Below are 11,504 nucleotides of genomic sequence, written 5' to 3'. Positions count from 1 at the left end.
GGATACAGACCCCAAATTCTCATAAAAAGACCAAACTTAATGGTCTGACTGAGACTGGAGGAATCCCAGCGGCCATGGTCCCCAGACCTTCTGTTGGCACAGGACGGGAACCATCCCCGAAGACAACTCATCAGACATGAAAGGGACTGGTCAGCGGGGGGGGGGGGGGGGGGGGAGATGCTGATGAAGAGTGAACTAATTATATCAGGTGGACACTTGAGAGTGTGTTGGCAACTCTTGTCTGGAGGGGGGATGGGAGGATAGAGAGAGAGGGAAGCCGGCAAAATTGTCAAGAAAGGAGAGACTGAAAGGGCTGACTCAAGAGGGGGAGAGCAAGTGGGAGTAGGGAGTGAGATGTATGTAAACTTATATGTGACAGACTGATTGGATTTGTAAACGTTCACTTGAAGCTTAATAAAAGTTATGAAAAAAAATGAATTTTGCAGGCCAAAAAAACAAAACAAAACAAAAAATTCTGACTGATGTCTGTCTCCTAGAGTTTAGAACCTTTGAATTACTGTTTTCTATAAAGAACCTATTTATTACTTTGGAGCTTGGCAGGAATAAGGGTGTCTTCCTTGCTCTTTGGCCTCCCAATTCCCTGTAAACATTACCTTGCAGCGTACTTGTAAGGATTATTGTAATGGTTAAGTAAATGCATTCCTTGTGTTCGAACCCAGGTCTACCACTTACCAGCTGTGTGACCGTGGGTAAATGCTTTAACTCCTCTGAGCTCCAGTTTCCTCAAATGAAAAATAGGGATTAGAAGAAATGATGCAATTAAGATTTTAGCACCGTGCCTGCTGTATGATAAGTATCCAAAAGATGATGGGCCCAATGATAGTTATTATTGCAAGTAACAGTACATCTAAAAAGCCAAACCGGTTGCTGTCAATTCTGGCTCATAGCAAGCCTATAGGACAAATTAGAACTGCCCCATAGAGTTTCCAAGGAGTGCCTGGTGGATTCGAACTGCTGACCTTTTGGTTAGCAGCCGTAGCACTTAACCACTATGCCACCAGGGTTTTCAAACATATGGGCACTAAGAGAAACATCGCCAGACCACTCAGGCTTTCTTCAGATGATTATCTATTTGGTACGGAAGTTAACCTCAAACCTCATGACATGGTGATAGATTAGAACACAGGGTTTAGGAGAAAAGGGCAGGACAGCGTGGTACAGTGGAAAATTCAGGGGGGGGGGTTGCACCCAAACGGCCTGCATTTAAATCCTAGTTATGCTTCTTCTTCCTAGTTGCTTAAATCAGTCCTTCTCCCCGAGTTCCAGTGTCCTCACCGGTAAACCGGGAATAACGATGCTCAGTGCTGGGGCTGTCGCGACGGTCACAGACAGCCAGGGGAATGCCTGGACCGCGGGGCCTGGGAACCTATTGTTGGATTAGGGTGGGAATGGGTGCCTGGGAGGATCCGCAGCTAGGGGAAGGGGCGGCCTCTGCGCAGGCCCGGGAGGATTAAAGCCAGATGTGGCGGCGCGGAGTCCGCCACGCTCTCAGAGCCTGCGGCAAGTTCACCCGTCCCTGTGACAGAAGGCGAGGACACCGCCCCGGACCGCGCGCTGACACTAAATACAAGGGGGGCAAGATCTCACGAGAGTTATATAGGCTGCGAGACAGCGCCTCTTACTGACAGCCAGGCGGGCCACTGGCAGGAGCAGCTCCGCCGCGTGGGGGCGCCCAGTGGCCCGCCGCCCAGCACCCGGTGGCCAATGACGAGCGAGGGCGTGGGCGGACCCGGGGGCGGGGCCTCCGCGGGGCTCCAGCGGCGGGGGCGGAGCCGCGGCGGGGAGGGCGGGGCGGCCGGCAGCGGCGGCAGCGGCGGGAGCAGCAGCCTGGGCAGCGGCCGCGGCGGGACGCGCAGCGCGGGCGGCGGGTAAGGGGCCCGCGGCGGCGGCGGCGGCGGCGGCGGCGGAGCGCGGGGGCCTCGGGGCGCGGGCGCCGGCGGCCACGGAGGGTTGCGGGGCTGAGGGGCGGTGCCGGGCGGGCTCTGCGGCGCCTGCTTGCGGGCGATCCACCTGCTGGTAACGGAGCCGCCCGCTTCGCGGCCCGCTGGAGCTCCCGCACCGCTGCCTCACGCACCGCCGGCCGGAGACGCTAGCTGGGCCTCGGGGCGGTGCGGCCTCGGGGCGGTGCGGGGCCTCGGGGCAGGGGGCGCTCGGGGCCGGGGAGGGTCTCGGGGCCGGGGAGGGTCTCGGGGCCGGGGAGGGTCTCGGGGCCGGGGGCGCTCGGGGCCGGAGGCGCTCGGGGCCGGGAAGGGTCTCGGGGCCGTGGGGCGCTCGGGGCCGGGAAGGGTCTCGGGGCCGTGGGGCGCTCGGGGCCGGGGAGGGTCTCGGGTCCGGGGGCGGCGGGGCGGGGATCGGGGGGCGCTCGGGGCCGGGGGGCGCTCGGGGCCGGGGGCGCTCGGGGCCGGGGGGCTCTCGGGGCCTGGGGGGTCTCGGGGCCGGGGGGCGCTCGGGCCGGGGTGCGCTCGGGGCGGGGCGCTCGCCCTCCCGGCTGCCGGGCTCCTGTGCGTCCCGGGGCGCCGCGCGGGGCCCGTAGACTTTGGGGGAAGTGGCGGAAAGTGCGGACCTGGGAGCGGGGCGGGGAGAGGGACGGTTCCCGGGGCCCGGGGCCCACGTCTGAGCCCGCCCGCCCGGGGGTCGCGCCCTCGCGGGGCAGCGCTCAGGTGGGGCCCGGCCGGCGGGCCCGGGCGTGGAGACGGCCTGCTCCGCCGCGGACGAGGAGGTGCAGCCCGGGGTGAATGTTCGTCGCCCTCCCCCGCCGGCCACCACCGGCCTCGGGTCCCTCCTGGGTGAGGAGGCTGCAGCACCCTTAGATGGTGTCTGGGTGATCCCGCTAGGTGTACCAGGTGACAGCTGGAAGGCAGCGTTTGTGGTCCGACAGGCACAGCGCTCCCTTGCCGCGTTTGTTCCTTGCAACGTTGCCCTTCTGCGGAGCCCGTTCACCGGTTGCCATTCGAATTGCGTGTGTGTGTGTGTGTATCTTCGTTAAGCTTTCCGCCTGTTTTAGGGTTGTGCGTTGGCAGTCCTACAGTTCCTTCAATCAGTGATAATGATAAAGCGTTCGTCTGAATTTAAGACCTAAATTTGGGATCAAGTCATATGCCTCTTGTGGTTTTTGTTTCTTTTTCCGAATGTTAAAATAGAAGTAGTTTTCTTAACAGGTTGTCGTGGCATAGGTTTCTTTAACCTACAAGTGTAAATCTGAAGACGCTCCGGATCATGAAATTATGTAAGCTGTGTTAAAGAAAAATGTTAACCATTTTATAAAAGTAAAAAAAAAAATGAAGATGATTGGGGTGTGTAAAGTTATACGGGGTTACGTCATGGGTCTTACCATGGTGGCGTTGGCTCTTCCGGTACCCCCGTCTTGTCCGTGGGAAGGTGATGGAGGAATTCCGTATTCAAATGTTCAGTAAAGTCTTGTCAGCCAGGGAACATATCGACAATTTCAGAGGACCCTTTAAAGTAAATTAAAGGTTTTGTATCTGCTAGTAAAATGAAGGACTGAAACCCTTAAAGGAGTACAAAATTTTCAGTCTGAAGTCTAGAATTGCAAGTTCCATCCATTTTTGGCAGGGCGCAGAAAAAATGACTAGTAATTTTAGACACTTCCTTTTTTGTGGTTAAAGATTAAAATGTGTTAAGGGACAGTCTCAGAGAGCATTAAGATGTTAGATTAAAATTTTTGCAAATGTGGACATCGAGAAGAATTTGAGTCACCCTTGATTGTGTCTCACAAGCCAGCCTGGGAACTGCCTTTGCTGGTTTAAGAGCATTTAAATCATCAGGTTTGCGCTTGTCTGGAGACTTCCCTTCTGCTGTACAGCTAAATTTCATTAATTTGAAAACCCAAACTAAAATTGTGACTACTTTCTTACTGAGTAAAATGTTCAAATGGTTTTCTTGCAAAATCTGAGGTCTTATTAGAATTCATTATAAATATCTCCTTCAAATCAGAGCTTAATAACCTCTTGGGTACAATATCTTACAGTCCTTGTATTTTTCATGTATCTGGAATTGGCATACCTCATTAATAGTCTACTTTTATTTTAGAGCTCATTTACTTGTTTCTACCCATTCATACTGAATTTTACTATATGGGCTTTATTTGTAATTAATGAAACCGTATTTTAAAATCTCCTCTATTTTATCATTCTGGGTTGATCTCCCCCATTATTGTTAAATGAACGTTTACCCTAATGTCTGTATAATTTTTAGATTTTTTACTAAGACACATGTTTCTGGAAGTACAGTAGTACTAAGTATATAGCAACAGAAAGTTTTCAGTCTTTTTTATATAAAGCCTTACCAGGTTTAAAATTCCAGTTTATGCAATTCACGGAGTTATCACCTCTGTTTTTATAATCAGAACTCGTTGGGTGCTTATGGATATAAGACAGTGTATAAGGTACTCTGTGGAATTCAGTTAAACTTACAGGATTTCTCCATGAAGGGTTTAAGTTCTAAACTGCAGACCCGGGCTACAGGTTTTGATGTCCACTTGTCTTTACTGTTGTTAAGTGTGCAGGGTGAATAAACGTGGTCTTAGCAAACAGTGATAAGTCACAGGTGAGAGGACCTTTGAGCTCGGTGTTCTCAGGAAGGAAGAGGAAGCTGTGCGGTAGGGTTCAGTGACCGGCAGTGGTTCACCCAGGGTGTTATTGCACCGGCCCTGCTGGTGGCGCCACTGAGCAGTTTCTGTTAACCCACTGTGGCCCAGCGTCCTTCCTCAAGCATGGTGATGGGTTAATTAAAAGATTAACAAGCTTGACATGTCTTTTTGAGCTGATATTTTGGTAGTTACCTAAAAGACAGGTGTCAGGTGGTTGGACAGTTCGTGCTTGCCATAGGCGTCATTTTGTGTGGCTACACCGCTGGCCATACTGGGTTAATAGAAACTGTTCAGTGGCACCGCACGCCCAGGACCAGCGCGACCCTTGCCGTACCTGCCCTGCCCCAGTTACACCTGCTGCTTCTAGAATGTTACACCAGAGTGTTAGAGCTGCTGGTGAGGGAGGGTTATCAGACAGGCCTGAGGGTTATAGGAGTCTTACCCAAAGGCTACTGGAAGTGAGGAATTTCTTTAAAGTTCTATGTTTAAAGCTGGAAACTTCCTCTCCAGTTCAACTTGAGGCTTGGGGTATCCCCGGCACTTCTCTGCTGTGGTGTTTAGGTGGTCTAGTTTGAGAGGCAAAGGGTAGTAGATAAGAGCTGGGACTTTGGAAGCATACGAATTAGAGTTCTCTCTCCAGGTTCAGTTTCTTTGTACCTAAAATAGGGTTAGTAATGCCTGCCTCCTAGGATTTTGTGAAGATTTAAAACATACAACGAACACAGCTCATGGGAAGCACTCAACGAGATGTCGTTGTGGTTATTAATGCCACGCCCTGGTGATCCTTCTTCACTGGTGGAGATTCTGGTAATTCTCAGTGTTGTGGAAGAGCTGAGGTAGTAGTTTCTGAGTTGCCTACGAGTGGCTGCTTTAATCAGCCAGACTCCCCCGCTGAGGGCGTTGCTCCTTAGGATTTTTAGGCATTTTTGGAGATGCATTAAGTGACTTCACTGGAGTGTCGTTGAATATATCGCCAGGTGCCTGCTGTGGTTGCCTGGAGGCCCCCAGAATCAATGTGGATCTCTGAGTGCCTGAGCCACCTCCAGGAAGTGGGACCACGACCACGTGGAATGGTCTGGATTGACCACTGGCTGAGTGGATTGACCACTGGCTGAGCTGTTTTCTTTTTTTTTTAATACAGTTAACATGTTTTGAGAATCTCTTATACGCGGGACACTATGCTTAGGTGTTTTCTCAACAGCTTTTTTAGATGGGTGGTGATCTCTGGATTTCCTGAGTGACAGCAGTGCAAAGTGGTGGGTCATAGATCATACGGTATCCTGCTTAGGTTGCTAAACCACCAAACCCACTGCCGTCGAGTCGATTCCGACTCACAGAGACCCTATAGGACAGAGCAGAACTGCCCCCATAGAGTTTCTAAGGCTGAAACCCTGGTGGCTTAGGTTGCTGCATTTTCTAAATGCCTGAATTTTCCCTGGGAAAAAACCTCAAGGCCCGGATAAGTGACATGCCCAAAGTCATGTTAAGTAATGACTAAGCTGAGTCTAGGGTCCGGGTCTTTGACCCTTGTATGTTGTAGTCTGTCGTTTTTGTGCTTTATACGTATTATCGTTGTGCAGTAGGCAATTTGGTGAGAGGGAAGACTGTTACTCAGGAACCATTGTGTGATCGCTAGAGTTCTCAGCTTAGAACCTGGGGCCCCTATGTAATGAGCCCCACAATGTCCCCCTTTCAGTTACTGTAACTTTCTTTTCACAGTCAAAACAAAACCACTCAGAAGGGAATACAGTTCGAAGCTCTTTTCCCGAAGAGAAGGACCCATGTGATTCTAGTACCCTCTATTACACGAGCTTAGATATGGGAACAATCTTTGTAGATGTATCTATAGCCCTGCCACAAGCCTTGTTTATAAAACCAAAAGCCAGAAGTAAATCATAAATGAAGAAAGCAATATTTTGCATTACTGAACAAGTTCTCCTGTCTCTTTTCCCCTGAACAGGAAGAAAAAAGCCAGAGACGTCAACATACGCAGGCTGCGCAGACAGTCTTGAATCGCAGTGGTGAATGGTACGGCTGCTAGGCTCCTCCTGCAGAGCCTCTGACATGCACCTCTCTTATTGATTGTTTTTATTGGCCTAGAGCCAGTATTGGATTTTGTTGACTTCAGGATAAAAAGACAACAGTCCTGGTTATCATCATAAACATACGAACCAGTGTGATGGTGAAATGAGATGAGGCTCCGAAATGGAACTGTAGCCACTGCTTTAGTGTTTTTCACCTCGTTCCTCACGTTATCTTGGTATACTACATGGCAAAATGGGAAAGGTAAGGAAAATGGCTTCCAAACGCGCATGGAATGTGGACGTTTGCTTTCTAAGCAGTGCGTAAATGCTTCGGCTGTGTATCCTGACCACCTGTATCACGTTATCTCCTGGTGGCCTGGCAGTTTTTTCCTGATGCAAAAAGGAAACTGTTCTTGGATGGCGGAAGGAGGATTTCTAGTTAGAATGCAATCTGTTTTGTTTTCGATTTCTTAAAATTGCACTTGGAGAAACAAATACTGATCAGTGGTTTATTTTACCCATGACAGCCAAGTTGAATAATAGAGAGTTTGGTTTTGGCATTTTCTTTTTATTTGTGAACATCATAAACGTTTAATATGCTTCCTTATACTGTCCTATAATACACTTAAAAGGACACAATCATTACCTTCATGACATGTACATGCTAATTATACTAGTAATTTGGTACTACGTAGTAATTAGTGATTTAAACTGCATGTGTTGGCAGATGGCTCTTTAGGCAAACGTGTTTATGAAGTGGGCAAGGAAACAATTACGTTTAGACTGTTGAACTGTGCTTTAGAGAGTTATCTGTTCATTTATTGGAACTTCACAGAGAATGGATTTCTTTGCCCCCCCCCCCTTGTTTTTTTGGAGGAGAAAATATTTGGAGTAAATTTTCATCAGTGCTTTTTAATTAATCTAATGAATGTTGATGACAAGATGGGTGGAAGTATTGAGATGATTGCATACCTGGTCTGTTCGCGTCAGGGTCGAGCAGTCCACATCACCTGTGCTGTGCGAAGATGCTGTTCATTATTTTATTGGGTTGTATGAAGATGACTGAAAACATTAATTCATGACTTAATTTTTTCTGATACATGTGTATGTATATATATTTATGTGTGTGTGTATATATATAAATGTATAAATTACGTCGATTCTGGCTCATAGCAACTCTATAGGACAGGGTAGAACTGCTCCGTAGGGTTTCCAAGGAGTGTCTGGTGGATTCGAACTGCTGACGTTTTGGTTAGCATCCTGAGCTCTTAATCACTTCGCCACCAGGGCTCCACGCTGATATAAGTGAAAAATGTATGCTCTGTGCTTTGAACAAGCTCAGCATTCTTTTTCTTTCTCTTTGTCTCTGAGTTGGGCTCTTATTTTGGGGGGAAACTCTTTGGGGAAAAAAATGAAAAAATAACTAACTTTCTAAAGCTTCTCCTTTTTCCTTTGTGTACAAATATATACATTTTTATAGTTTAGTTTTTAATTGTACCAAAATGAGAAGACTTACTTAGCAAGAACTTTGAACAGTTAATTTAACCAAACTATGGACTTTTTTTTTTTTTCCCTGACATGATCAAAATAAGTGACTGACCCTGAAAAGTCTCTCATGAAATACGAGACTTGACCATGAGAAATGCCTGTGCGTTTTTTCTGATTCAGAAACTTATCCTCATTGAGTTATAGTAATGGAGGCAGTTAACCCCTCTCACTGTGTCTTGTTGAAGGAATTAAAAGTTTTAGATCTTTATTCCATTTATCTTGGTTCTTACGTAATAGCATTGTAAAAATTATTTTTAAAAGTTACCTGTTTTTATAATCAAAATAAATTCGTAAAATATAAAGATTCTTTCACCATGTAGTTTTGGATACTGTTTGATTATCACTCCTGGACCAGTTCTGTGTATACTCTCTTCTGCCATGTTTTCCTGCTTAGTATTTTGCCCAGCTCTCTTGGGTATCAGCATAGGTCTCCTGTGATGGTTACATCCAGTTCCCTGTGTTTATGTAACCACTCTAACCTTTGAGCATTTTGATTCTTTCTAGATAGTTCTGGCAGTCACATAGCTTAGATTTTCCAAAGAAGGACTGATTTCAGATATTCATTTCTAGTACACTTATAAACCCCATACCCTGAATTTTATTTTGAAAGCAAGGTTTCCATAACCATAGACATTGCCAGACTAAGAGTTTTTGTTTTTCGTTCATGCATTGGTCCTTAGCAGGTTCTTATTCTGTATTCTATGTATGCACTGGATTATATACAGTGAATACAGAAAGGAGTAAGGAACTTCACGCCTTTGAGAAGCTCACACAGACTTGGCCAGGAAGATGCATGTAAACAAGTGTGATGCCATCAGATAGGGGGTGACATAGCAGTAACAGAAGGCTGAGCTTGTACTGTTATCATCAGCATATTACATATATCATCTCTTTAAATCCTCAGAACAATACCATAAGGCGTTTTTACCCCCTTTCTGTAGGCAGGGAGATCAAAGCAGTGGTTGAGAGACTTGCCAAGGTCGTACATTAAGTGATGGAGTTAAAGTTTGAACTTAGGCAGAGCTTATGTCCTCAGTCCCACCGCCCAGGAGAAGCTACTAATTCTTCAGATGCCTCACTGAGGAAGTAGAGTGTGAAGGATAACTGAAGACGATGCCACGCAGAGTAGGGGCAAGTGCATATCAAGCAGAGACAGCTGTGGGTGCAGCCCTGAAGTTCTGAAAGGGTGTATGTGTTTATGCTCCGGAGTTGTGAGGTGCTCCTTATGACCAGCCCCTGGGATTCCTGAGCTGTCCCAAGGTTTAGCTGGGAATCATAGTACAGTTCCAGAAATGTATCTGGTTTGTCATAGGGCTTCATTCAGCACTGACAGGAATACCTGAGCTGGTCTGTGGGCTTGGGGCAGGTGGGGGAGGAGGTCAGGAATCCTGCTAGGGAAGCTGGGGCTCAGGACAAGCCACCAGTTTCAGCAGGGTAGCCAGGATTTCTGCATACAAATCCGGCAGAGTTCCAGTTGCGTGGAATGGGTAGGGTAGGAACTTCGTAAGCAGGGGTAGTTGAGAAAGTGGATCAGGGATAACCACACGTCTCACTTGGTGGTGGAAGCAGGGCTCCAGAACCTCCTACTTAGGTCATGCACAGTCTAGAAGCTGGGCACGTGATCATAGATCTTGTCCATGGGGACAGGGACCGATGTTCTAGCCCTAGTGCCTGACCCAGTGCTTGGTGCTTAGTAGGCATTTGTTAAATAAATGATTCATTCTGCAAAAAAATGTATTTTTTAAAACGCTTATTCATTATTATATTTTATCTAATCTCTCGATTGTAATATGATACGCTATTATTTTAAGTACCCTTAAACCAAAACCAAACCCACTGCCATCGAGTCGATTCTGACTCACAGCGACCCTATAGGACAGAGTAGAACTGCCCGGTAGAGTTTCCAAGGAGTGCCTGGTGGATTTGAACTGCCAGCCTCTCGGTTAGCAGCCGTAGCACTTAACCACTACACCACCAGGGTTAAGTACACTTAAGCAGGAAATAAAAAAAGGCCCCTGGGTGGCTCAAATGATTTACATTCAACTGCTAACCTTAAGGTTGGTGGTTTGAACCCACCCAGTGGCACCATGGAAGAAAGGCCTGGAGATCTCCTTCCATTAAGATTACAGCCAAGAAAACGCTATGGAACAGTTCTGTTCTGAACGCACGATTTAACAATGTAAATAAAACCCTAAATAGAGCATTTTATTTAAAACTTTGGATCTTATTTATAAACAAAAACAGTGAACGAAAGTTTTTAGACTTTTTAAAGTTTCTTTAAAGAATAAGCAAAGTTCCTTCAAACAAGATATAAGGAAAAATTAATAATCGAGGATTTGTTATTAATTAAATAGCCTCATTCTAGTTCACAGAAATTGCGTATTTCTCTTTGTGCAGTGCCTTCTGTGAGCCAGGCACTGTTCAACATTTGGGATGCATTAGTGTACATCAGAGAAAAATCTCTGTGGTCTAGTGTTGGGCAAGAGGGAAGGGAGATACCTAAGAAACAATAAATAAGTAAATCAAACGGCAAGTTTAAAAGTAGTAAATGTGTTTTTAAACTTTGTTTTGGAAATAATTTTAGATAGACAATCAATTTGCAAAAACAGTATAGAATTCTGTATTTTTTACCCTTGACCCAGCTTCCCCTAATATTAACAACTTACATAACCAGAATAACATTTTCTAAACCAAAAAATTAACTTTGATAGAACACTATTAACTAATCTACAGACCTTATTTGAATTTCACCAGTTGGCCACTAACATTCCTTTCTGATCCAACATCATCCACGTCCCCATGTTGCATTAGTTGTGTCTCCCTATTATTGTTAGATGCTGTCATTTTTGTCTCATAGTGACCCCATGTGACAGAGCAGAGCTGCACCAGAGGGCTTCTAGGCTCTAACCTTTATGGAAACAGGTTGCCAGGTCTTTCCCATGGAGCCGGTGCGTAGGTTTGAACCGCCAACCTCTTGGTTTTGCTTAAGCATTTGAACTACCTTTGTGTCTCCTTAAAAAAAAAAACAAAACGCAAACCTATGGCCATCGAGTTGATTCCAACTTATAGAGACCTTACAGGATAGAGTAGAACTGCCCCACAGGACTTCCAAGTAGCGGCTGCATGGATTTGAACTGCCAGCTTTTGGTTAGCAGCCGAGCTCTTAACCACTCTGCCACCAGGGCTCTTTGTGTCTCCTTTGCCTCTTCCGTGGTGAGGAAGTTTCTCAGCCTTCCTTTGTCTTTCAACTTTCATGTCCTTGGTCCTTTTGAAGGGAGTTGGTCAGTTATTTTGTAGAATGT

At 46.7% G+C, this 11,504-nt stretch overlaps 1 protein-coding gene across 5 annotated transcripts in view; it reads left to right on the top strand.

The window, feature by feature from the left end:
- Nucleotides 1-1,825: 1,825 nt before the first annotated feature.
- MGAT4A (alpha-1,3-mannosyl-glycoprotein 4-beta-N-acetylglucosaminyltransferase A) overlaps nt 1,826-11,504 on the top strand; it is an 83,208-nt gene continuing 73,529 nt past the window's right edge. For 4 of the 5 annotated variants that reach the window (XM_064268440.1, XM_064268442.1, XM_064268439.1 and 1 more), the window contains exons 1-2: nt 1,826-1,889; nt 6,591-6,916. In XM_064268440.1, the coding sequence (XP_064124510.1) occupies nt 6,823-6,916 (94 nt within the window). In that variant the 5' untranslated portion in view covers nt 1,826-1,889; nt 6,591-6,822. Of the gene's footprint in view, nt 1,890-2,750; nt 6,917-11,504 lie in introns of those variants that run through there. The other variant, XM_003413594.4, reaches the window with a different exon arrangement.

Source organism: Loxodonta africana, chromosome 15 (assembly GCF_030014295.1).
Source record: "Loxodonta africana isolate mLoxAfr1 chromosome 15, mLoxAfr1.hap2, whole genome shotgun sequence".
Classification (NCBI taxonomy): Eukaryota; Metazoa; Chordata; class Mammalia; order Proboscidea; family Elephantidae; genus Loxodonta; species Loxodonta africana.
The sequence above is the reverse complement of the archived record's forward strand: the minus strand, read 5'-3'. Positions and strand labels throughout refer to the sequence as shown.